The following is a 26,148-nucleotide window of genomic DNA, read 5'->3' on the forward strand; positions in this document are numbered from 1 at the left end:
GGAGTGTGGGGGTAATGAACAGGGATGTTGTAAAACATTTATTTTTTAATAATAATAAAAAAGTAATTTGCCAAGACCAAACATCTCATAGATGAAATATTGGTGGTCTTGAGGAATATGAAATTAATCGAGATTCAAGTTCCGATTTTTTTTAAAAAAGTTTATATACATTAGGCAAAACATTTATACAATGCAATTTGGACTAGATGGCAGGAAATAACAAATGTAAAAAAGTATGAGGGGTATATTCAAAGCTCTCCAGTACCAAATGTCACACAACACAGATTATACAAATGTTTACAAATTTTAAATAAAAATACATCAGTACATTTATCTTTTAAAAAGTCAAGTTTGCCATAGTGCAGATGGCAGAACTGAAGTAGAGCCCCTTCAACTCTTTGACTCAAAGCCAAATGTTACATGTCTCCTCTAGAAAGTTTCTGACAATTATCCAGGTTTAAAGTGATTGCGCCAGGATTCTCTTCACCACTCAAATGTTACTTGAGACACAAAAGGCTCTGTAAAAATCAAGACGTTAGCTCCCAGCACATGGGTTTGTTTACGGAATAGCACCTAATACAGCTAGCCTGTCCCCCTTGGGGTTAACTAGGGAAAACTTGTGAAGAAAGTGAGAACTTTTTTTATTAAAACGTTGCCAAGAAGTTTGGAAAAAGTGGGCAGAAATAGTTTTCATACACTGAGACTGTGATCCTAAAGTGGGTGGAGCACATGGAATGCAAAGGTGGTTCTATTGCCATATTCAATTCCCTGTTGGGCTTGAGCCAGCCGGGCGGAATGTGGGTACAGTAGAGGCTTTTAAACTGCCAGGAAGACCCTAGGGGTCTGAAGAAAGAGCATGTAATTTATTTATTTAATTTGCTAGTCCTGGAACCAGAATTATCCAACTGTCTTCCACTTTTAAGTTTTCTAAATAACAAGTGGCAAGGGAACTTGGGGCAGAATATAAAGTTTTTAATTTTTGTCTCCATCCAACATCCAAATCCCACCGCTACTATTTCCTTCATTGCCAGCCTATGCCTGAAAAAGGCAGACAAAATGCAATTTTGGCAGGGTATCCAGGTAAAAACACGTAGTTCTCGATTTCCATACATGGTTGGTGGAGGGGATTTTTGCTTTCATTATAAGCTATATACAGAAATATACAATATAAATTAATCTACTACAGATGCAGTATATGAAAATGTAAATACACACGTTAAAAATGCCACACTTCATCCTAGGTGTGAGAGAAGTGCTTCCTCAAAGAGCAACAGGCACTCGAAGCGCTAAATCCTGTGGCTGGGATAAAGGAGCTGCCCTCTCATTCTCTTCCTCTCAGCTAAAAGCCCTTAAATTTCAGCTTAAACCACTGCCTCTCTACAACACACATTTCAGCACCATGAGAGGAGGACCATGTCAGTTCACTGCTGGTGATAAGCAATTATAAATCAGTATGTGAACTGTAAGGGAGCTGGAGGAGCCCCGGCCCTCAATCTTTTATGGTGTTACCTTAGGTACTAGTTTTTGAAGGGTACTGGGAGTGGGGGTAGAGAGATAGCAGAGGGGAAGATAAATTAGCTAAAATCAGGAGGAGTTGGGCCTTGTGGATCCTCCTCTTTAGAATATCCCAGCACAGTGCTAAAATACCATAATCCATTGATTAGCTACAACCTGTGAAGAAGTGATGCAGGCTTTCACTAGGATTTACTACTTATCCATCTTAAGAAGCCCTTGTTTCTCCTAAGAATTTGAGAATTCACTCACCACACCTGCTGAATCTGTATTTAGCAACCTACCTACAACTGGAAGATTTAATGAGGATTCCTGGTGCCAGCACAAGCCCTCAGCAAAACACTATTCCCCTCAACTTTCTTTCCCAGCATTATTTTTAACAACATGCAAGCCAACTCTTCAATTAAACTTGCTCGACTTTTCCAAGTAAAACCAATTCGTTAAAAAACCCCAACCATATTAAGGCTAATCTATCAAAATATTTCCCACCTCTAATTGTAGAGACATCCAATCTGAGATAAAAACCGATTCCCACAAATTACGGTTGAAACTTTTCGTAAAATCAAGCAAAATAGTTACAATTCTATTTGATATGTTACAGACAGAAAAACCTCAAAGCCCTATACATTGTCCTCTGGAAGAATACCAGGATAGTGTATCTGTACACACTTCTGTTACTTGGCAGCATGTTGTTCACTTCCCATTATCCTTTTCCTGTCAGAGTCCAGGCATGATGTATGCAATGTTGTCCAATGTGTTTGACTGGAAAGGTTTGCCAGGGGGGGAGAGAGAGAGAAATGCATATTAAATTGAATCAGTATCTTACAAAAAAAAACCCCCACAAGCATGCTTTTGACATTAATGCAGCAGAACAAATGACTTAGGAAAAACCAAACACCTAAAGACATGACAAGGGTAGACAGAGTGCTTCCTTTGGAGATGCACAAAAGCCTGTGGATCTTTCAGAGGTACTGGGGAATATTTTCATTTGTCCTGGGCTTTGATAGCTGTCACTAAGCCAATAAAGAAATATTTCAGCACCAATGATTTTGTGGCACCCTTTTGGCTGGTCTTGGTAGCTGGACCAAAATCTGTGGTCCTCAGGACTTTCAGCACATGAGCAATAAGCTCCATGATGCTTGCAGGGGTTTACTCCAAGGACACTAGGAGTTAGGTCCTATCTAATTCACTTCTGAGTAGACAGTAAGATTGGGTCACTGATGGTGTGCTTTATCTTTGCTACTCATTGCCAATATGGTCAGCTTGCCTCCCCAGACAGAGACTCAAAATGGCAAGACTCAGCCTTCTGCGGAACTGGAAAGGGGAACAGATATCTTCCTGGATTTCTGTTATAACCTCCAAAGCTCACTGCAAGTCTTAAGAGATGATCTCCACTGCTTCCTCAACTCCAAGCTGGAGAAGAAAGGACAATGGAACATTCACCACGGCGAGCAAAACTGGACTGCTGCTCAGAATTAAGTTTTACTTTACTGATTTCCTGCTTTTTAGCACTGAATGTATTAGCTTGCTGCCTTGTGCTTTAATTTTTAACATGGAAGGTGCCTTGAGCATCCTAGAAAAGGCAGGATATGAATATTTAAAATAAATTCAAGACATGTTTTTATAAAATTGCAGTTCTTGCATAACACAGCTGCCTGCTTGGTAGAAAATATGAACAGCAGGTTGCAGGAGGGACAGCCTTTAATACATGTTTCAGCTGCCTGGGGCAAATGAAGCAACCCTCCACATAATTAGGTGTGCTCCACAGCCAATGTGCTGTGATGGTTAAAGGGTTAGTTTAGAATGGGGGAGACTTGGGTTAAATTCTCATTAGGTGAACTTGAGCCAGCCACCACCTCTCATGCTAACCTACCCCACAGGGGACGGGGGTACCATCTCTGTTGCCTTGCATTCATTGGAGAAAAAGTAGGATACGGATGCCAATTTGTTTTCTAAAATGCACTATACTATCCTCTATTTATTTATTTTACTTTATACAAGCTTTCCTTCAATAACAAAACCATTATTTATTTATATCCCACCCGCCCCAATGAGCTCAAGGTGGCGTAGTTTTGCCCCTTCTCATTTAATCCTCACAACAACATCCCTGAGACTTACCGTAAGTTAGGCTGAGAGACAGTGGCTAGAAAGGACTCAGGTCCTTCCCAACTCTACAATTCTATGACTGGCCCAGGGTCACCCAGTGTGGTGCAGAGCAGGCTTGGGATATGAACCCTGGCCTCCTAAATCCTAGTCCAGCAGTTTAACCACACCACCACACTAGTCCTCTAAATATTCTATTCATATACAGTCATACCTTGACATCCGAACGACTCGACTTCCGAAGGTTTTGACTTCCAAAGTCGACAACCTCGGAAGTCTTTTCGCCCCCCGCGCGCATTCTGCGCCTGTGGAACGGATCGTCTTCGTAAGTCAAGGTACCACTGTACAATGAATACAAAATCTGGTAGGGAGTGTATATTGCATCATCTCACATACAAAAAAGTGTGCTTTGAACACAGGAAAAGGTGGGACTGAAGTGCAACAAGGAAGACATGTGGACGCCACCAACAAATTACATACAAACTGTATGTTCAACCCAGCCAATGGGTGCCAGTATTGCACCCTCCATATGTTGTAAATACAACTCCCATTGTTACTGACCATTGACCATGCTTGCTAGGGCTGATGGGAGTTGGAGTCCAACAGCTCGAAGGCACCACACTGGCTACTCCAGGACTAAGAAATACATGATTGTGCAAAGGGCAGATGGAAAAAAAGACAACTTGAATCCTGCTACGTTCAATCAGCATTTCCTTTCTAGAAACTCCTTAAGCTGTGAGAGAAGAGGGTACTAACATGGGAGTATCCTACATATAAAGCAAAGTGCTGAATGTGTGTGCTACAATTATGGCAAAAGCCATGCCTTTCATGGGCAGAGGGAAGCTGTAAGAAATAGTGTGAGACCTTGGCATTCCAAAACAACACAGAACTTACCAAAACATGTTTGGGGCAGCCGTTTAGTTCAGGGAGCTGGGACGTCAGGCATGCCAAAGGGCCTAGAGCACAAATGATTGAATCCAGGAGCACTGATAAACTTCCTGATACAGCTACCATACCCTGGGAAGGAAAAAGGGAAGAAGAAGTAGTAGTAAGAGATTTGGGAAGCCCAGAAGCAGAGCCTGACTGTAGCAGAAGTAAGTCATATGAACAAAGTTGGAAACAAAAAAACCACCTGAAAGCAAAAAGTAAATAAATAAAGAATACGAATAAAGGGAAATGTACTCAGGAATTGAATATCCAGACACGAAATGTAGTTAAACTAGTAAATAAGGGTAAAATCAATTTGGGTGGATTGTTACTTCATGCCACTTTACAATGCAAGAGCTTTTCACTCTTAATGGATTCATCATTTCAGGGCAAACTGTTTGGGTAGCTGCCAAAATCCCCATTTGGGCATTTTAATTTAATGTCATTAGCAGTAATGCAGGGCGTGTCATCTTGTTCTGCACATGCAGTCATCTCAGAATGATGCCATGAAATGGCTGCGGGTAGTTTGTATACTAGACTAATGTGATCAACAGTTTCCATCTAATCCCTCAAACACAGCAGTAGCCAAGCAATGTATTTTGGAAAACATTTATTCTGCTTTATATATATAAACCTTGGTTCAACCAAACATCTTGACATAGGATTGGAAACCATGAGATTTTTATTTTTTTTAAATGATGGCAACTCAGGAATGAAGCTTGCTTAACCTGCAAAAGTGGAGTCCTGATACACAACTAAGAGCCCTTGGGGCAAATAAAGTTCCACGGAGTGGTGTACACACTCGTTCAATGTGGCACTGAATGCAGTATGCAGAACAGGCAAACTTGTTCAATTCAGCTTATTCCAATTAGTTATCTGAACTTTGTGAATAAAATAACAGCTCTATTGTTTAAAAATGAAATGACTACATTCACGTGCGAAGGTTCCTGCACCTACCTCTGTCTCCTGTAGCCTGTGGCCAATAAGACTTAGAGATTCACCCAGCAATTGCAGATGTGCAGCAACATCTATGGGATCCGTTTCAGGAACTTTGACAGGTGATGCAGAGAGCACTACAGTGCTAGATGGAGACTTCTTATGGGGTGAAAGTGCCCCTGTTAGAGAAGCTGAAAACAGAAAGTAAAACACTTTTTTTTTTTTTTTACTTACAGCCTCTTTGCAATTCTGAAGTGACCTGGAATATCCATTATACATCTGGCCACTTTTCTAATGCATCATTTTCCAGTAACAGAAGTAGCAGGAATTCTTTCCCACCTAACTAGCAGAGCCACTTCAAAGTTCCCTCTCCTCTTATTTCTGCATTTTCCATAATATGAAAACTCTGCATCAACTGCAGAGTTTACATAGCCAAACTATATGGCTATAGAAGTTCAGCCCATACTATTTCTTTAACCCACTTTATTTTTAATGCAGTTTTATTTATTTATGAATCATCTCTTACATTTGGCTCTAGCTGATTCACAAACATACCACAAAACAGCTAAAAAGGTCTTCAAAACAGTACAAAAAGCAAAATATAGGTGTTCATTTTTTACTGTTTTTAAACCTTTTCATCCAGAGGGAAAAGCTTGTTGGAACAAAAAATGTATTCAATTGTTTTGCAGCTACAGTAGCAACAGCCTTAAGGAAACTGAGAATCAGTCTGTCCTTAATTATTCAGGTTTCACATTGTCGGCCTAATTTGTACAGATCTATTTGGAATTTGCTCCAACAGCATTTTCGAGCAGCTTTATATTCTGCACCATACACCACATGTGGAATAACTTTCCCCGGAAAGATCTTTTAAGTGCAGATCTTAGCTTACCTCCTTGAAAGCAAGCATAGTTTAATATGGCCTTACTTATAGTTTGGAAGTCCTGTGGATACCCAGGTATGATTTTCATTAAACTGCATTCCTAAATATTTAAAGCCTTTAAAGTATTCCAAATTAGTATTATTGTCTGTGTATGTGGCCTAGGCCTTTTAGTAAGCAAAGTAAGTTTAGTTTTAGCATAGATCAAAGGTAATGTTCTTTCCCCCCCAAAATGAAATGAATTCAAAATCTTAAAAGGGTCCCTCATACTAAGCATGGATATAGCAATATGGAGGGTCTGCCATCAAAAACTGTGTGGGATAAATACTGATGATCTTTGAAGATCCTGGATTACACACACACACACACACACACACACACACACTCAAAATGGACTAACAGACACCCTCATCTTACACTTGAACAGCCTCATTTTAAGAATGGTATGTAAGAAACGGTGGAATATAGAGGTTACCTTTCAGTTTTGGTGCACCCTCTGAGGAGGTTGCTTTCCTCTTCACTGTTGTAGCCTCTGCTTTATTCTGCTTGTGTTGCAAATACTGCGCCTTCTGCTTCCAAACCTGCAAAGAATAGGGAAAACAAAACTAGTGTTAAAAAAGGCAACATCAGCTGCTCAACCATACAGATGGAGCACTTGTAAAGCAGGATGTCTGGCCAATTGTGTGTGTGTTTGTGTGTGAATCAATACCAAACATTTCCCATTCGCAAGCAGGGGTAGGTGATATGCAATACACAGATTTGGAATATTACCATGGTGGCAGGATTCCAGGAGTGGTACCAAGTCAGTTTTCTGCCTACATGTGTTACTTTCTGTAGAAATGTTTATCAGATATTTACCAGCTTATCTTTCTCCGGAAGCTGCTTCCAAACTTCTGCCAGCTTTTTGCTCAGATCACCAAAATCTAACGGGGAATCAGAGAAATTAAGCCATTCAGAGAAAAGCAGAGATTTTCTATGTACATTCAGTTAACTACTTGAACCGTTATAGGACTCATTGTTTACAATACATATGATGCTAAAATTTCTCATTATTGCCTGCATACATGGAATAACAATCGATGGAACAGTTGGGGGGGGGGGGGAAATCACAGCGAGGAATTTGAGCAAGAATATAAGAAGAGCCTTGCTGGAACCAGAGACCTAGCTAGCCCAGTATCTTTCCCCCACAGGGGCCAACTAAATGCCTATGGAAAGCCCACCAGGAGGATAAAGGGAACCATACTGGGTGAAGTCATCTTCTTCTATTTGAGTACAGTACCACTCCCACTTTTGTTCCCCAATGAACAATATTTAGAGGTATACTGACCTGATTCTGGAGGTATCACACAGCCATCATGAAAAGTAGCCTTATTCTCTATGAATTTGTCTAATCCCCCCTTTTTTATTAAAGGTTTTCTTGATTTACAGAAATCAGATTTGTTACAGATTTGTAAATTTTTACAAATCGGTTTCATTTGCTAAGACATTGGGAAGAAAGGGGGACAGAAGTAGATGGGGGGTGTCAGGTGACGATGTTTCTATTTTACTTAATATGTGTGTGTGGGGGTTTGTCAGTGTCACTTGTGCAGGTTCTCTGTTGTTCCCTTGTGTTCCTTTGGTGGCGAGAGAGGTTGGGGTTGGCCTAGCGTATGGTTGTTCATTTGTGGTTGGCTGCAGTGGTTTTTGTTTAGTGTGTGAGTGGGGTGGGTAGGTGTTTTGGATCAGGTTAGCCATATTGATTTGTATGCTGGTGGTGGATTTTTGTCATTGTCTTCTTGGGCTGTGTATGTGATAAAGGGAACCATACTGGGTGAAGTCATCTTCTTCTATTTGTCCCCGTGTCAGTTTCAGCTTATTGGTTAATTTTTCTAGTAGAGCCGTTTGTCTAATCCCCCCTTTAAAGCTCTCTTACATTAGTGGCTGGTCTGAGTCCATCCCACACAATGTTGTAATGCATGCTACGTGGTCAGGACTTGGGACAAAAAGTGGAAAGTACCAAGAGCCAAGAAATTCAGAATTCTATGCTTGGGAGGATATGTGACAGCAGAATGGAAGGTAATTTCCACTGCTATGCATGGCATTTAATCCTGTCATCTACCCAGAGAAAAAATATTGTATGTCTGCCTAACCTCCTAGTATTCACAATTTAAATGCTAACATGTTTGTTCCTAGCAAGGGTGCTAATCATTTTTGGTTTATGACATAAGCCACAATTGCCCGTTTCTAACAGGGATCTGGAGGTCTGATATGTCTGTGTTTCTTAAGTTTGAAAAAAACCCTTCAGTCCCTTTACATGGGGTTCTGCAGAGGAGACAAGTATGCTGATCTAGACTCCCCAAGCTCCAAAAGTCATGTGCACAGAGCCATCATTGAATACTTTGAAACAGCCTGAGTAAAGGACTTTTGAATGTCCTGCTTGATAATCACACCTTGACCAAGTAGTGAAGAATGGCATTTGCATTACAACTCTTAGTGCCATTTTTATTTTTGCTGCCACTAATACCAAAGAGACTGCCCAGAATGATTGGTTATATGCTTTTTGAAAAAGTGTATCACCCAGATTCATAATGGGAACACAGAGCCTTAGCTGGAGCAGACAAAGTTCCTTCATTTCTTCTCCACAGCTTGTGCTTTCATTTTGCAGTGGCCCAATGGGCAGGATCCAACATCGTGCCAGTAAAAATGTCAGGCATTCCCCTACCTATCTCTCCCCTACCTCTCCTTTCCAAAAGGTCCCCCAATTCTCTGGAGCAGATGGGCTGCAGGGGGAAAGAGAGAAAGTGAAGTGCAGTGTGTCCAAGTGGGATGCCACAACTGGATATCTCCCAAACCTTACCGGACACTTCTATTACCTATTCCTGGATGCTCAGCCACAATGTTCACACGATACTCTTTACAGAATACTTGGTAGGCAGACATGTTCTTCTTCTTTGGCTAATCAGGAAGAGGAAAAAGAAAGCAAGAAGTTTATATTGGAATATGTTGTAAAATGTTCAAGCTCCTTTAGAAATCCCCAAAGAAAATAATCTTCTGGTGCATTCTCTTAGACAAGTTAGAAGTGGGTTAATTTCAAGCTGACTTTTTGTATGATGTATGTTATCTAGCTACGGTACTTATATTCTTACTCAGTCCTTGAGGTCATTGTTGGAGGCCTCTCTGAGTGCAAGTGCCAAATGAGACCCAGAGGATGGATATGAAAGAGAAGATATTCTGTGGCAGCACTGCATCATCTTTCTCAGAAAGGCATGCCTGGTGCATACTTGGTAACCTTTTCAGTAGCAGGCAAGTACTTTTATTTTCCCATGTGTTTTAATGGATTTTTAATCAATAGATTGCTTAGCGTCAAGGTTATTTATATCAAAAAGGGAAAAAGTCAATGTAAGTCTGATTTAAATAAAGTTTCCCACTGATACTTCTTCCTATTTCCTAAACAATGGTGGGAATCTGACTATTGTTAATTTACAACTAAGCAATACCATTTGTTATTATTTTTAATGCATTTTTACAACTTATATATACATTATACAATATTCATCATTTATCTCTTATCTTCAGACTTCCCAGTCCATCTCCTCCATGGCATTTTCGGTAGTCTTTTGTCGGCTGCATATTGTATTATTCTACCCATTCCTTTAGTTAGTGTTATCTGCTCCTCATATGTTCATTCCTACTTGTAGGTTAAATTGACTATTATACCCTGTAATATACCACTCATCTTATCTGAGACTCATCCTTATTTCTTAAATTCACAGTCAGTTACTAATTCTGTGTATTCTATCAATTTATTCTGCCAAATTTCTTTTGTGAGTATCTCTTTTTCTTTCATTTTTTTTGGATATACTGTACCACTCTAGCTGCGGTGGTCATAAACAATACCATTTAAACCACTCTTTCTTTCTTACCACTATCATGCTTCTATCAGCGTTAGTCATTATTGGTTATTACTTAGTTATTATTATTTAGTTATAGTTATTATTTAAGAGAAACACAGTAGATATAATTTTTTAAAAATGCAGTGTAAACAAAAAAAATCTGATTTATTACAAATGTAATTTTTTATCCACACTGGTTTTTTCTGCATTTTGAGGTTTTGATTTTAAAAGTTTCACTGCCCATTTGTACTTAACTTTTATTGATTTGTATCTGATGTGTTGTGTTTTATACTGCAATTTTATTCTGTAATTGTTTTGCTATTCTCATTGCATTTTATCAATGTTTATATACATGACTCAAAGAGCTTCAGCTACTGGGCAGCACAGGGCTGCCATCAATGAATAAAATAGCTACCGTACTTCTACCAGCTACTTTTACCAAAATATTTCTAAAGCAGAAACTGATTTGTTTCAATGTTGAACACATTGGGGGGGGGAGTGTACTCCTTGAGAGTGTTTCTGGTTGTCTGAAGTTCAGGAAGACAACAATCAAGATAATTTATATATTCGGTTCCTATTTTTGAAGTTAACTAACAAAACCGCAAAGAACACTCTAGCGCCCTTTATTTTGGGAACAACAGTCCTCAGCATTTCTAATTACCCACTTGTGCTGCCACTTTTTCCTTTTTACCTTTTCTTTGTCCAATTTTTCAACCTTCTCCTTTTCTTCTTTCTTCTTCTTCTTTTCACTCTGGCCATCTGTATGGAAAACAGGTGGCGGTGGAGGAGGAGGGGCAGGAACGGCAAACTGCGCACTGGTTGGAGAGACTGGGAGTGGTGCTGTTACTTCTGCTACTGCCAGTGAAGAGGAAAGCCCAGAAAGCCCAGAACTCTTTTTGGATTTGGAATGCTTCTTTTCCTTGTGCTTCTCCTTGTCCTTCTTCTTCTTGCTCTTCTTTGATTTCTTCTTCTTCTTTATCTCCCGGTACGAATCATCAATTACTAGCTCTCCAGCTTCCAGTTCACCTCCAGAGGACGAACCTGATTCCGCTTGTGGTTCCAGGCCTGAAAGCTCAAATTCACTGCTTTGGCCTTCGGGGAAGAGGGGTGTGTCTGGGCTAAAGCTCTCAGCAGCTGGAGAGGGATGTGGATCCTTCTCCAGTGGTTTGTGCTTCTTTCGGGATGATTTCAAAAAGCCATGTGAATCATGACTTGGGAGAAACGATCCCTGTTCATCCCGAGCTGACTTCTTAGAGGATTTCTTTGTGGCTGACGGATGTGGAAAGGGCTCCTCTGTTGTGCTTCCCCCCTTCTCCTTAGGTGAGAGGATGAGTTTCATCTTTAAGCCATCAGGTTCACGCAAGGTCAACGTTTCATTGTTCACAAAGGGGGGCTTCACCTTTTTGGACTTGTGGAAAGTACTTTCATCCAAGGACAGGTCACTGCTACTGCCACTCAGCTTTTTCTTGTGGTGTTCCTTCTTGCCTTCTGAATGGCCAGAGGCAGAGAGTGAAGAATGAGATGACTTTTCAGATGTCTTCTTCGAGGACTTGGAGCCTGTGGCCAAAGGCGAGGTGATGGCCTTAAGCAGATCCATAGCAGTGTCAGCAGAGGGTGGGGTTGTCACTACTTTTTTCCTCTTCTTTGCAGACGATTCCAAAGGCAGGGATAACTCAAACGAAGAAAGTTCTGAAAGAGTTCAGAGAAGGAGGATCAATGGAAGTGTACCCAACAACAAACGCATCTTCACTTGCACACCGTCATATCTTCATGGCCTCATGTCCAGGTGAAGATATTCGGCCTTGAACTGCTAAGAACTATCCTACAGTAAATCAATTTTGGTTTATAAATCAGTGAGGCCAATTGGCGAGGCTGAAATATAAGGACACATTGGTTTTTAAGAGGCTGTTTGTTTCTGGTGTATTCAGTAATGGTTGGCAGCTCTTACCTGACCTGTGAGTGGTGTCAGTGCAACATTCTGGGAGAGGGGAGGTGGCAGTGATAAACAAACACACTGACAGCTGATCTTGCCTCTTCTCCTATCGGTAAGCCAGTGACACCTGTGATGGGAGGCCAGGCATGAAAGTCGACCACATGGCTGTTCCCCAAGTTGGTGAGGCTTATTTGACAGCAACACAAAACCAAGCCTCGACCAAGCCCTGTGGAATTACCCTGCCAATGGATTCATCAGGCACCTTCTGTTTCAACCTTTAAATGTCTGCTGAAAACCTTTCTATTCCACCAGGCTTATTCAAGCAATTAAGAATACCCATTTCCATAACAGTTAGCTGATTTATGACTTTTAAACTTTATTTGTTGTTTATTGTATGGTTTTATGTGTGAATGTTGTAAGCTACCCTGATGCTATTTATGAACAGTGGTATATAAATATTTTTGTAAGTAAATGAAAATAAATTAGCAGACAAAGTGAATATGCAATATATGCAGCTGCCTCCCTTTCACTGATTGGCCTCTCCCTTTGGACTGGAAGCTTTGTGGAAAAAGACCTGGCAATCTATCACTTTACCTCCAGGAAGCACAAAGCCTATTGGCAGAACCTTAGAAGTACAAATTGAACCTTAAAATCACCACTCAACTTTTCTCCTTTGCCATATCCCTTCCTATGTTGCTTCCACTCTTACCTCTGTAATAGTACTCATTGGAGTGCTTCCTCTTCTTCTTATAAGCGTCTGTCCCCAGCAAGAAAATGTCACTTTCCTACAAAAGAAGAAAAAGAAGATAACAGCATTTTGGAAATAAGAAAAAGAACCAAGTAATGAAGGCATATACATATTCTTTTCTAATACAGATGATCATAGAATTCACATTAGCTAACATAAATGCTCTCTATGGCATGGCATTTCTGTGCTTTGAAACAGAAGATGGTCTGAGTTGCCATGTGAATTGATATTCTCAAGAGAAAGCAGAACTTCCCTGTTTAAGAGTGGAAAACAACTTTTCCAAGCTGAAGATTTAGAAAACAAAACAAAAACAAAGCTCAAATAATCACCTCTAGACTAATAGGAGAGATTTCAGGTCAAAGGAAATGTTTTGAGGAAAAGCTGTCTGTGTTAACATCCCCAGGGAATTGAATGAGATAGGTCACACCTCATTATTTTTCAGGCTACCTGCAGAATCAGGCAAACAACAACATATCAGTTTGCATCCTGCAACAATATAATGATGACCTATGCATCCAAAAGAATAATTTCTATTCTGTAATGATCATTCAATCTCTAATTCAAACAACAGTTTAAGATGAGTGGATGATAAAAAGTTACATTCATCTCATCCTAGTTTTTAGAAGGGGGTGCCATTTTATAGAACTTTCTAAAATAGGGAAATACCCTGTTTCTCATATTTTAAGGCATCCCCATAAAATAAGCCATAGCAGGATTTTTAAGCATTCAAGGAATATAAGCCATACCCCGAAAATAAGACATAGTGATAGGAGCAGCAGCAATGCTGGCCGCGGCAGGAGGAGGAGGAAAAAAATAAGACATCCCTTGAAAATAAGCCATAGTGTGTTTTTTTGAGGAAAAAATAAATATAAGACGTGTCTTATAATATGAGAAACACGGTAGTATGACTTCTAAATATGTTTCTACAACCCCAAGAATCCTGTTCTCTCATTTCTCTTAATGTGGCATTTACTACCAACAGAGCAGTCCAAATTGGGTGGGAGAGAGGCAAAGTTGGACTGGCAAGCTTTTCCCATTCTCTTCTCAGACTCTCTCACCTTCAGCCTCTTCTGTGAATTCTTCCTGACCTGAGCAGCTATCTCCTCCTCTTCTCGAAGCAGGTCTTTGTAGGAACGTTTCTTTTCTCGCTGGGTTCTGCCAGCTACAAGTCCCACGCCATCAATTCGGTCGCTCTCTAAGCAGTCTGAAGGAGGAAACACTGGCATGGTCAGAAATAATCTATGCACAAGAGAAAACACTATGCACAAGAGGAAGCAAGCAGTCACAGTCACACACACACACAAAATCTACTCACTACTGTAAAGCACTGCCCCAAACCTTTAGGGAAATGCTTTAGGCTGCCGTATCAAAAGCTGAAGCTTTATTCCTACTCTTGGGTTTCCCCCCCTTGGATAGCAAGAACTGAAAAGGCTTCTCAGCCAAATGAGGACCTAGGCATCAGTGTTGTGTTGTGTTGAAGGTCTGGATCCAGTCCCCAATCCAATTATAATTCTACGGAGCTGACAAGGGTTAGGAAGTGTTGCTTGTGGCCAAGCCTGATAAAAATTAATCAGCACTTTGGAGCTATTCCTTGTGAGACTCATGTTTCAATCCAGGTACACTTAACTTTCCGAGTATAAGGGAGGGATCTGGAATGCTGCAGAAACCCAATCCATGCAGGACACTGGCTTTCTTTCCTAGTCTCTCACTCCACGGACGGGGGGTTGTACTTTCCTTGTAACACCTCTCAGATTATGAAACAATCCTACCTTCTTTTTTCTTGGAGTCATCATAAGCCATGGTGGTCCTGCAGGGGCCTGGGAATGTGTTGCCACGCCTGGGCTCCTTCCCCCGTTCCCGTCTACAGGACAAGGTCTAAGAAACAGAGAATGAGAATAACCCTCCCATAAAGTGGAATCATAATGCAGAAGGGGACTGAATGAAGATTTTTTTTAAAAAGAATGAAATGGGAAGCAGGAGGGTGAAGTGGTGTGCCTTCTCAGCAGTTTATCTTTATCCTCCAGACATTCCAGGGCTTGGAGAAAGATCCCAGATTCAGCAGGCGGTTTGGTTCAGCTGATTTTCATGTTAAAAGTCAGGAGAGGAATGTTTTTCAAGGTGAGAGCTAAGCCTGTGTTCCACTAGTTTTAAACAGATTAACACCATGTGATATACAGTATTTCAATGAAACACAAGGACAGTGACCAAATAACTATATTGGGCTTTTGTATTGTTACAAAAATGTTCAGAGTGAGTACTGTATTGAATCCTGCATTTTTTTAAAGGAAAGTGTGTAAGAGCCATGGAGGTGAGGGAATGAGAGTTTTATAATATCTTATTCTAGGATAAAGTGAATTGACTGGAGAGAAGAATTTAATTTTTCAGTCCTGTGTGATGTTCAGTGATGTCAAACTTTAGAAGCTAGTGATGGTGCAGCAATAGTATGCATTAGTCCTATTATTCCCACAGGTGTTGTTCAGAGTACCAAACTGGGGAAGGAAAAGGGAAGGAAAAGGAGGAGAAAGAGAAAACTGAAAGAAGCAGTCCTTTTTCCAGGGCCTCTGCAGCATTTCCAGTCTCTGTCACCTCAGATGCTCAGGATTTCCCCAACCTGCCTCAGGAAGGATACTGATTCAGGAAGTGGGGCACTTGCTATTTCTGTTCTTGAATAATGCTTTATCCCCCTTAAAATGACAGACATGCAATATCTCTCAAAGCATAGTTGTGCGGTTTTTATTTTGAGTCTCACAATAATTTAAAAGGATTCAGCTCCTGGATAAACATGATTTCCCCTGTATAAACCATTTGAATTTTGAATGCATTTATATACAGCTGTAATAAAAATGCTGAATTAAAGCATAGGTTCTTTAAAAGGGGGAGTTTTGACCTCCTTATAGTAATGTATTTTACAAACAATTCAAAAATACAAGATGTTAACCGATATCAGCTGTTAGAGATCTTAATGTAAACTAGTGGGTTAAGTTCCTGAAGAATATTTCAGCCTGTGAATGGAATAATATTTCACCTGATGAAGAAGACTTTGAAGAATAGTTATCTGCATATTAGAATTCCCTCAGTAATTTGTTCTGATGCATATTATTTATGATGCATTCATAACAAATTCACTAACAGAATAAAGGGAGCTCAGAAACCTACCTTGTTTTTGCATATAAGCTAGAAAACAAGCCTCTGCTTCTTCATGTACTTAAAGGTCAGGCCTCACACAGACAATCATACAATAAGCTGTAACTCAGCAGAATTGGTCCATGTACAAAGCAGGGCTCCCTGGTTATAGGCAGGGAGAACTGGACGATTTACAGGATTGACAACTCAATTCTATACACACTTATTTAGCAATAAGTGGGCTTGAACAAAGTAGGATTTACTTCTGATGGGTGCTCACAACCAGCGCTTGCAAGTTACCTTTCAAGTGATTTTAACAACCCCAGCAATTTAATTTTGTTACATCACGCAGCCATCTTTCATAGGAATACTTCTGAGTTTTCCAACTTGCCAGTAGTAAATAGGCTATCAAGCATTTGACTACAATAGTTATCGGAAACAGTTTTAAATGACATGGTGCCCGGAAGAGTGGTATACCACAAGCAGTACGGGAACATTATCGCCCATACCATGAAGTCCACACAGGCATTGGTTATGTGAAGAAAGGCAGCCACCCATTACTCAACTGCAAGGGACTTACAAAGTTTTATAAGATCAGAAAAGGGCAACTTATGTTTCCAGCGTTATTCTCCCTCTAACAGCTCTATTTGTTCACACATCTGGGTTAGCTCAGTTGACAGAGCATGATACAGTACTTTTAAATCTCGGGGTCATGGGTTCAAGCCCCAGTTGGGCAAAAGATTCCTTGCTCCCTTCCAACTCTACAATTCTACTACCGGTAGCAACCCTCTGAATACTGTATTAGGGCCAGCAGATGCCTCTTATTTCCTGATATGACACCCTTACGAGAATAGGCAGACACCCAAGTCCTTGTGGAGCAGCACAGCCCCATGCGGCAAGCCCTCGGCCAGCTCTTTACTCTTGACCTGGAGCCCAACCATGCCCCGCTGCTTCCTTCTGGCCGGGTCAAAGCCTGCATTTCTCCCCCATTCAGCACCAGTCTGCCACCATCCCATTCATTCATTCTGAGCATCTAATCGAAGCTCCACAAAGGCCCCCGAGTTCGGAGCCCGGCAGCGGAGCACATTCCGGCTCGACACAAGTCACCACAGAAGGATGCCAGAGATCCAGGAGCAACAACACCCCTTTATTTGTTAAAATCAACTCCCGCCCCTGCTAGTTTTAAGAAGGGGCGAGGATCGTTTCCATCACTCCCGACAAAGGACAATGCCTCGATTATTATCGCCCCAGTGGCCGGAAAACAGCAGCGGGCGGAGCCTGCGGGGCGTTGCACGGAACAGCACCCGAACCCAGAGCTGGCAAGAGCAGCGGCCAAGCCCGCGACGCCGGCCGCTTCCTCACCTGCGGCTGCTGCTGCTGCCCATTTCTGAACTGCACCTGGTCCAAGCCGCGCAGCAACGCCCTCTGTCGGCAAACCCCGCTCGCCCCCGGGATGCCCAGGCGCTACGCCCACTGCGCATGCGCACCCGCCCCTCGAGTGGGTGGGGGCAAGAACCCCGCGCGACCCCTTTCCCGCCTGCTCAGTTTGAACTGGCCCCGGCCGTTGGCCGCCCTGTGGCCCCTCGCCCTTCGCGCGCTCACCCCAGGCGGGCTTCAGAAGCCTCCGGAACGGGGCGGAGGAATTTGTCGACGCAGCGAGTGGCGGCGGGCAGATAACGGAGCGACCTGCCCCCTCCCGGCAGAAGGTTGTCTTCCCTCCCCCGCGGCGGAAGGGGGTGGGGGAGCGGCCAGACTCAGATCGCCTCGCCGCTTCGAGCGGCCGCCATCTTGGTGTGGGAAAGGGACGCCCGCCAGTTTCAGCCGCTAAGGCGAAGCAGCCGAGCGCCGAGCTCCTCCGCTCTCGACTCCGTTAAGAGAGCAGAGGCTGGAACCTGGCGCCGAGTGCATCGATTTGCCAGGTGTTTGGGCTTCTGCGAGCGAAGTACAAAAGCTGGTGCTCAGGATGCTACCGAGCGGCGGTTCTAGCACCCCTTTGAGTTGCAATTTTTATTTTTCTTCAGAAAATGGGGAAGTAAATGTACAGTAGAATCTGGAGAGCCAGAGTTTATAGGATTGTTTATAGTTCAATCCTAGGCATGTCTGCTCGGAATCAAGTCCCCGTATATGTACAGAAATGGGACCTCCCCCCCCCCCGGTTTTGTGCAGAATTTGGGTAACTACAGTGGAAGTGGAACTACAGTGGAACTTGCTTCCTACCGTAATAAACCTCCGTAGCGTTGCCCGTCCTCAAATACGTGAATACAAAGAGGCATTTGTTAGTGATTTGTCTTTTTGTTTAAAGGTTTCCTCGTGTACCTAGACGGCAGTTGGCGGTGTAGCACAGGTCTCACTACGATTCTCAAAGAAGGTTTAAGCAGTTATGTTGTATAGGGTGAAACAGGGAACTCAACCTTAGTCCAATTTGTGATCAGCTCTTAATTGGATCAGGATGTGGAGCAGGTATGGGAAAAGAAGAGGAAGGAATGACCTGAACTCTCAGGCATACTATGTTTCCCTCCGTGTCCAATTAGAGAATGTTAGCACCCCTTTTTTTTCAACCAAGTGTTCACCCAGTGTTTACTTTCTGCTGGGGTTCACCACTGTTGTTACTCAAAACTGAAAAATGTTTACACTAGCACATTACATCATTACTAACCACTTACACATCACTCCCCCCCAGATGAAACTTGTTAGCAAAAAAAAAAAAGGCACAAATTTGCACATCCTGATCTATCTATCTATCTATCTATCTATCTATCTATCTATCTATCTATCTATCTATCTATGTACTTCTCATAGGGACACAGGTGGCACTGTGGGTTAAACCACTGTGCCGCTTAGGCTTGCCAATAGAAAGGTCGGCGGTTTGAATCACCGCAACGGGGTAAGCTCCCGTTGTACGGTCCCAGGTCCTGCCAACCTAGGTGTTTGAAAGCACGTCAAGTGCAAGTAGATAAAACATGTACCGCTCCGGCAGGAAGTAAACAGCGTTTCCGTGTGCTGCTCTGATTTGGCCAGAAGCGGCTTAGTCATGCTGGCCACATGACCCAGAAAAACTGTGTGGAATCAGACAAACGCTAGCTCCCTCGGCCTGTAAAGCAAGATGAGCGCTACAACCCTAGAGTCGTTCACAACTGGACTTAATTGTCAGGGGTACCTTTACCTTCATGCACTTCTCATAACAAGTAGTACAATTTATGTTGAAATACAATACATTTCACCATAGTGGAGAAGACGGTGACCTAGGACCATGCTTAGTCTGCTATCTAGCTTCTAACATTCAATGGGCAACTTCAGGACCCCACCCTCCTTTCTGATAGTAATTCATATTTAATCTGAGTTAGACCAAATAGCGCTTTAAATAGAGGACTCATCAAATAGAGGACTGGCCTGACATTCATTGCCTATTATCTCTTCTGAGCACACAGCATTAAATCATGAAGGACAGTTTTCACAGGTGTGGTTTTTAGGAAAATGATGTCATGGGCTAAATTTGGTACCCCAGAATAGCAAAATTGATCCATGGGCTGGAGGTTCTTTATCCTGGAACAATATAATCCACTATTGTTTACCTGCTAGTTTCCCCCTTAAAACTACTTCTGCCTCCAATTAGTCATTATCATGAAACAAATCTAGAACTGCTTCAAATTACAGGGCTATGTAGACAAGCTATCAATAAACACAAGTATAGGAAGTAATTCTACCATTAGAGGCTGAAGGAAGTGTATTTTGTATCACATTTGAAAACCAGGATGATGATGACATAGAATAGATGAGACAGACATATGATTAGTGAATAGGGACAGGGGAAAGTGTAGAAAGCTTTTCTCTCTGCTTCCAATAATTAGGCATAAATGTACTTCCTTTGAAGGTTAGTTATAGCAAATGGTTTAGAGGCATGGTTAGGTTGTGTTCCAGATTGTATGTGGGGGTGAGAAAGCATATGTTTTTCTTTCAGTCTTAATCATAGAAATGTCTTGTTTCTTTGAAGGAAATGAATTTTAGTCATTAGAATTCAAAACACTTTGCTACGTAAAGTTACTGAAATGCTGTCTAATACAGCACACAAAGCTTACACGATGAGCTCACTTTTTACTCTAGTTTCACAGAAGTGTTTTGAAAATTCTATTATGTGTCTTCCAAGCCAAATTATGAAAATAATAATAATAATTTATTATTTATACCCCGCCCATCTGGCCGGGTTCCCCCAGCCACTCTGGGCGGCTTCAAACAAAACATTAAAATACAGAAATCCATCAAACATTAAAAGCTTCCCTAAACAGGGCTGCCTTAAGATGCCTTCTAAAGGTCTGGTAATTGTTGTTTTCTTTGACCTTTGGTGGGAGGGCATTCCACAGGGTGGGTGCCACTACCGAGAAGGCCCTCTGCCTGGTTCCCTGTAACTTGGCTTCTCGTAGCGAGGGAACCGCCAGAAGGCCCTCGGCACTGGACCTCAGTGTCTGGGCAGAACGATGGGGGAGGAGACGCTCCTTCAGGTATACTGGAGAAAAGACAATTTCGAGCATTATAGTGTGCTCCCAATTGATCCTCTGCAAGCAGGAGTTGAATTCAGCACCTTTTAAATTTGTCACCAAATACAAGTACTGCCAGGTGTTCAGGAGCTGCTGATCAGAGCTTCTAAATGCATCTGATCCCTGCCACAAGTTGGATTTGCTTAAGGTGCTGAATTTAAGTTTAGCACTGAATACAAGCCCTGCTGGAGTTATCTGCATGTGGGAAATTGCACATTTCCCACATGCAGCTGATTGAGGGCAGCTGATCCCTGCCACAAGCAATAGTTTGCCCTTTTGGTTTATGCACTGCTATTTTAAGTTCCAGTGTCAGTTAATGAGAGGTGCATTCCTTGGCCATCGTAGATTTGAGAACTGGAACAGAGTCCAGTTTAAGTTTTGATAACATTAGTAGATGATTCCTGAAAGTTCCATTGAATTCAGTCAAATTTACTTCTGAATTAATATACATAGAATTGGGCTGTTAGCTAGCATGATACACTTGCATCCAAACTTGCACCTTCACTGTAAATCTGGTATATCTTTTTCCATCAGTGTAAAGCCATATTTTATTATGTGCTGCAGCAAAACAATATTACACTCTTCCACAAGTATTAAATCAGCTTGAGAGGCTTGGATCTGCTCCTGCAATAACACTGCTCCTTCTCTCTTATTCCACCACAATACCGTGTTTTTCCTTTTTTAAGACCCCTTCTTATAACTTTTTTTCCCTAAAAAAACCCACAGGGTGGCTTACTTTCGGTGGGATGTCTTATTTTTTTATTATTACCGGTACAGTTTTTGCGGCTCAGGGCACTGGCTCAGGGCACTGCTGGGCTCTCTTGAGTGCACGGCGCTGCAGCAGCCATTGGTTCCGGGTGGCGGGGCGGCAGGTGTCCTTGGCCGGGCCAGGCGGAGGCCACTGGCTCAGACGCTCCGCCCGCCGCTGCAGGGCGCTCCAAGCTCCTTGGCCAGGCCAGGCAAGGAAGAAGCAGTGAGCCCAGCGTTGGCGGCAAGCACGGAAGCGGCAGGGACGGTGGTGGACGAGAAGGCGGAGCGCAGGGATGTAGCCAGCAAGGCAGGAGCGCGATCAGCTGTTAAGCGGAGCTCTTGGAGCGCCGCTTCACAGCTGATTGCACTCCTGCAGTACATAGAGTGACTCTGTGAGTGGAGGTGCCTGTGGGGGTTGGTTTCCGTAGCACGGAAGTATGGCTTATTTTTGGGATATGTCTTGTATTTCTCAAATGCTTAAAAACCCTGCCATGGCTTACTTTATGACTACGTATTAAAAAAGGAAACGGGGTAATAGTGCTTTTTCATCCTACGGACATGAACAAACAAATAAGGAAATCAGAAAGTCTCCCACACACTGCCTATTTTGGCCGTTGTTAGTTTGCTTATTTATTTTCCATTCCGTAATTGTTTCTGGTTGAAGAAACCTGAATAAAAGATTATGATGACTAATAGATTTGCACATTATCAATGCTCAAACACCCCCATAAACTGCTCTAGTAAAATTAGTAGGATGAACAGCTGTTATCATGCTTTTATTCCAATGACAACTGTAAATGAATTTCAAGGCTTTGTTCACATAGAATTTGTCTATAATATTCAGAGAGGCAGGCAGCTGACTGAGCACAAGAACAGCAAATCTTAGGAAGAGGAGGAGGCAGAAAGAAGGAAAACAGATTTCCCCCTTCCTTTCTGGGTATGTACATCTCTTCTTGAGATAAGGCAGCACAGCACCTGTTGCATAGCTGCCAAGTTATCCCTTTTTTAAAGGGATTTTCCCTTATGCTGAATAGGCTTCCTCGTGAGAAAAGGGAAAACTTGGCAGCTATGACCTGTTGTCTTATCAATATAAAGCTATGATATTTTTAAAATTTGCATTCTTCATTCTTACTTGAAAAATTTAATTTTAAAGAAACCACCCACAAATTTTCCTTGGGCTCAGTAGCCTGTTGTTTCTAGTAGCCAATGAAACTAGACTTTCTCACTTTCTATATATTTTATTTCCTTCATCTACATATTCCCTTCCCATAGACCATTTTAAAATAATGCTTACAGCCTAAGATACAAGACGTAATACAAGAAGGAAAAGCAAAAAGCAAATTCATGTTCCAACTTTTTCATAATGTTACATCATCATGGAGTGGGCATCATGTGGGTGGGCTGGGGAAACCCAGCCAGATGGGTGGGGTATAAATGCTAAATAATAATAATAATTATTATTATGGGCAGCCAAATGGCAATTGGTCCCAGCTGAGCCAGTGGAGAGGTCCTTGCATAAGGAGCTGCTTTATAACACATCACACCATTGGTCAATCTAGCTCTGTATTGTCTACACTGACTGGCAGCGGGTTTCCCTGGTTTCAGACAAGAATATTTCCTATACCCACTTGGAGATGCTGGGGATTGACTTTGGGCTTTTCTGCAGGCAAATCATGCACTCTCCCCGCAGAGCTATAGTCTTTCTCGGTGTTTCACCTCTTGCTCTGATGCAGGAAGATTGAATAACTGCTAACATTCTGTAGCAGCAAAGTGAGTGTCTGACAACAGAGGTGTCGTACAATCTTACCCCTCCAGTCTGTGACTGTTACTGCATTTGCTTACAAGGCACAGTTGTATTGGCTGAGTGAGCTTTGGAATAGATTTAGGGTAGGTTTAAAGCTTGCGACCCACCAAGCCAATTGCAGCCTAATCTTGCACTGTGGTCTGCTAATTGCTTGAAGGTTCCCAGTGTCTACATCAAAAATGGGATTTTCTAGGCCCAGTGAGAATGTGTGCGCAGGAAGTGTAATATGTGTACGCACACATACCTATGTGGAGGACCTAGTAAGATGAGAGTGGTGTCTCTGAAATATAGCAATCAAATTCTACCTTTGGAAATAGACAAAGTGATAGTCTAATGCCCTGTGAAAACCAATGAATCCATTTTGCACTGGAAGTTGACTGCTACTGTCTAATTATGGCAATGTATATGCAGTGTTTCTAGTTATCTCTGTTCTTGATCAATGCCACATTCAGCTCCTTCAGAATAGATTTAATCGTGCCTAGATTTTCTTATTTTACTCATTTCATAAATTGTATATATTGCTTGATTGTAAAAACTCAAAGTGGTTTACAAAGAGACAAGAGTGAAAAGCAAATACTGTATTTAAATAATTCAAAAAATAGTATCAGCAATAAACAAAAAACAGATGCACATGCCATCTCAACTGGGGGGCACAACGGAAAGGGCCTTCTTGCAGTGCCCCCACATTTCTGGAATACTGTACAGTACTTTACCAGCTGTGCTTTGGTAGACCCTAACACTTCAAGATTTTATGATAATCCTTGCTTATGTGTGCTTTTTTCAATTGTTGCTTGCTTATGTGTGCTTTTTTCAACTGTGTTCTTGCTTTTTAAAAATAGTTTAAAAATATTAATTTGGTCTGGTTGGTTTATTTCCCCCTGACTTCTATTGTATTGCATTTGAACTTTACAGCATCTTGGGTCGTTTTTTAAACCTTAAAGGTGGCATACAAATATTTTAAAGGGGGGGGGGAATCATGCTTATGCACATGGCCCCTTGGTGGTGCTGTTAAACAAGGTTTCCACTCCTCTGTCTCTTACACTGCAATTCTGATTAGAATCACACACTTTCTTCCCTGCCACAGTTGCCTAACGTATAATCACAGCAAGACACGAACGCCCTTCCAAACACTGAAAGTCTGCATTAAACATGAAAGTGTGCATTAAACATGAACCAGCCCTACTGAGTAGATTCCTCTTTAAGCAAATATATGTTTCCCCACTATATTACTGTGATATTGGTCTTTCTTCCTCAATTTCTTCGTTTAACTAGATTTCAGATACTGGGAAATTAGAACAACAGCACTAAAGGGCACAGAATGCTGCTCTACCTGTATGCCAGGAACTCAATTTTTCACTAGGCTATACTTAACATGATTATGTTATGAGAGGCCAGCTATACTGAGAGGTCAGTATATTTGCCCCATAGACCAGAAGTTTTCTACCACTGCTGTAGACTAACAGTACTACATTTGGAGCAAGATTTGGGAGCACTTGGCCAGAGCAGTTTGAGTGTGCTCCAGCAGGCCTCTCTTGTTAAAGAATAATAATAATTTTAATAATATTTATAAAATTTATATCCTGTCCACCTTGCCGGATTTCCCCAGCAACTCTGGGAACTTACAACATAAATAAAAACACAACAAAGCATCAAACATTAAAAAACAAAATATCCTATACAAACAGCAAACAAACCAATAAATCAATAGAAACCAATAATAACAACAATAATAACAATAATAAACAGTTTACAGTTATACCCAAATTAAAATAATTTCCAACCCCAACTAAATGTTTAACCAACATCAACATCAATAAACAGATGACTCTATGGGCCAAATTATAAAGCTTATCATATATGTGCAGCTCCTGTCCAAAATGGTGCCCATGCAACTTGTTCATAACTTTTACTCAATAGATCCAGCATCATGATGATCTTCTAGAATCTAGAAGGTCTTATCTGATGCATTCTTCAGTTCTCCATCCCCACTATACATGATTGCTGATGTTTGGAAGGGAAGGGAGGGAGGTCTCAGGCATCAGGGAATCTGATCCCCCCACGGAAGGCTGCCAGGAATAGATAAGACAGGGAAAGTTCTTACCAATGTCTTTTATTCAATATTCACAGACAGAGGCTTAGAAATGCAGCCTCTTGGAGTAATGGTGTTGCTCCAAGTAATTCACCCCCCCCCTTCTCTTCACTTCCTCAATCGTCAACAGCAGCACCCACCTTATTGTGGCCATTTAGGGTCATTTGTCTCCGAGCCCTATGCTCTCCTACTTTCAATGCCCACCGGGTTCTGGGAGAGGGGGGCAGGTCTGGAATGCTAATGTGTCAGCCACCTGCTCCATCTCTGCCTCCTCTTCCTCTCCCATTATTTCCCAACTTTGCCCTTCATCTGCCTCTGTGCTATGACCTCCCGCAAACCACTGTTGTAAATCTATACTGTCTTCCTTTTCTCTGGAAGGTTTAGGCTGGGGAGGTGGCCACCACCACTCCTCCTCTGTCTTGTCTCTGACATGAGGTGAAACAAGTTCTGTTAAAAGTTATAGAGGAAGGAGAGGAACTTTACTGTCCCTAAAGTTTTGCAGTGTTCAGTTCAAGTGCTATGTAGTTGGACTTTCTCCCCTTAATATACCTTTCTGAAAAACTGAAATCTTTTCCAACTTACACACCTTTCTACCTGAAAACCTATTCACTCTGGTGGTTAAAACTGACAAGATTTGTACAAGTTCCTTCCTCCCAATAACTGGTTTTAGGTTTTCTAATCATTGAACATTACTAAAAAAAATTAGATTATTCAGCCATTATTGGTCTAAATGCACTGAGTACCATCAGATTTTGTTTTCCTTTAACTAAATAAAACTTTATTATTATAATAAATAAGCCTGCCTAATATGTCATATCATCTAGCCTTCAGGGCTGTATCCAAGTTCATCAAGTGGAATCAGACTAGATGAAAATTTTCTACCCTTGAGGCTTCTGAATGAAAAGGCTTCTGAACTAAAATGAGATACGAACATTAATGGAG

The 26,148-nt window shown here is 41.7% G+C and overlaps 1 protein-coding gene across 6 annotated transcripts; it reads right to left on the minus strand.

The window, feature by feature from the left end:
- Positions 1-493: 493 nt before the first annotated feature.
- On the minus strand, positions 494-17,828 carry HMGXB4 (HMG-box containing 4). 6 transcript variants are annotated; one of them, XM_035126687.2, is made up of 11 exons: positions 17,634-17,766; positions 14,678-14,783; positions 13,967-14,112; positions 12,870-12,945; positions 10,919-11,916; positions 9,208-9,289; positions 7,214-7,278; positions 6,831-6,936; positions 5,500-5,669; positions 4,510-4,632; positions 494-2,274 (listed from the first exon to the last, which is right to left on the minus strand). In XM_035126687.2, exons 2-11 carry the CDS (start codon positions 14,706-14,708, stop codon positions 2,230-2,232), a joined length of 1,842 nt encoding a protein of 613 aa, XP_034982578.2. In that variant the 5' UTR covers positions 14,709-14,783; positions 17,634-17,766; the 3' UTR covers positions 494-2,229. The 6 variants fall into 6 exon arrangements, with proteins under 6 accessions (XP_034982578.2, XP_034982579.2, XP_034982582.2 ...); XM_035126688.2 differs by lacking the exon at positions 17,634-17,766 and adding an exon at positions 17,394-17,533; XM_035126691.2 differs by lacking the exons at positions 14,678-14,783; positions 17,634-17,766 and adding exons at positions 12,176-12,287; positions 13,238-13,355 and having other exon boundaries at positions 13,967-14,076.
- Positions 17,829-26,148: the final 8,320 nt, after the last annotated feature.

This window comes from Zootoca vivipara, chromosome 10 (assembly GCF_963506605.1).
Source record: "Zootoca vivipara chromosome 10, rZooViv1.1, whole genome shotgun sequence".
Classification (NCBI taxonomy): Eukaryota; Metazoa; Chordata; class Lepidosauria; order Squamata; family Lacertidae; genus Zootoca; species Zootoca vivipara.

What these genes read in the sequence shown, in the direction of transcription:
- HMGXB4 (XM_035126687.2), bottom strand. Translation starts at nt 14,708, where the DNA reads ATGGCTTATGATGACTCCAAGAAAAAAGAAG. An exon ending in CAATGAGTACTATTACAGAG is followed by an intron (nt 11,917 to 12,869) that starts GTAAGAGTGGAA and finishes GAACTCTTTCAG; the next exon opens with AACTTTCTTCGTTTGAGTTA. An exon ending in GGCTGAGCATCCAGGAATAG is followed by an intron (nt 7,279 to 9,207) that starts GTAATAGAAGTG and finishes ATTCCCCGTTAG; the next exon opens with ATTTTGGTGATCTGAGCAAA.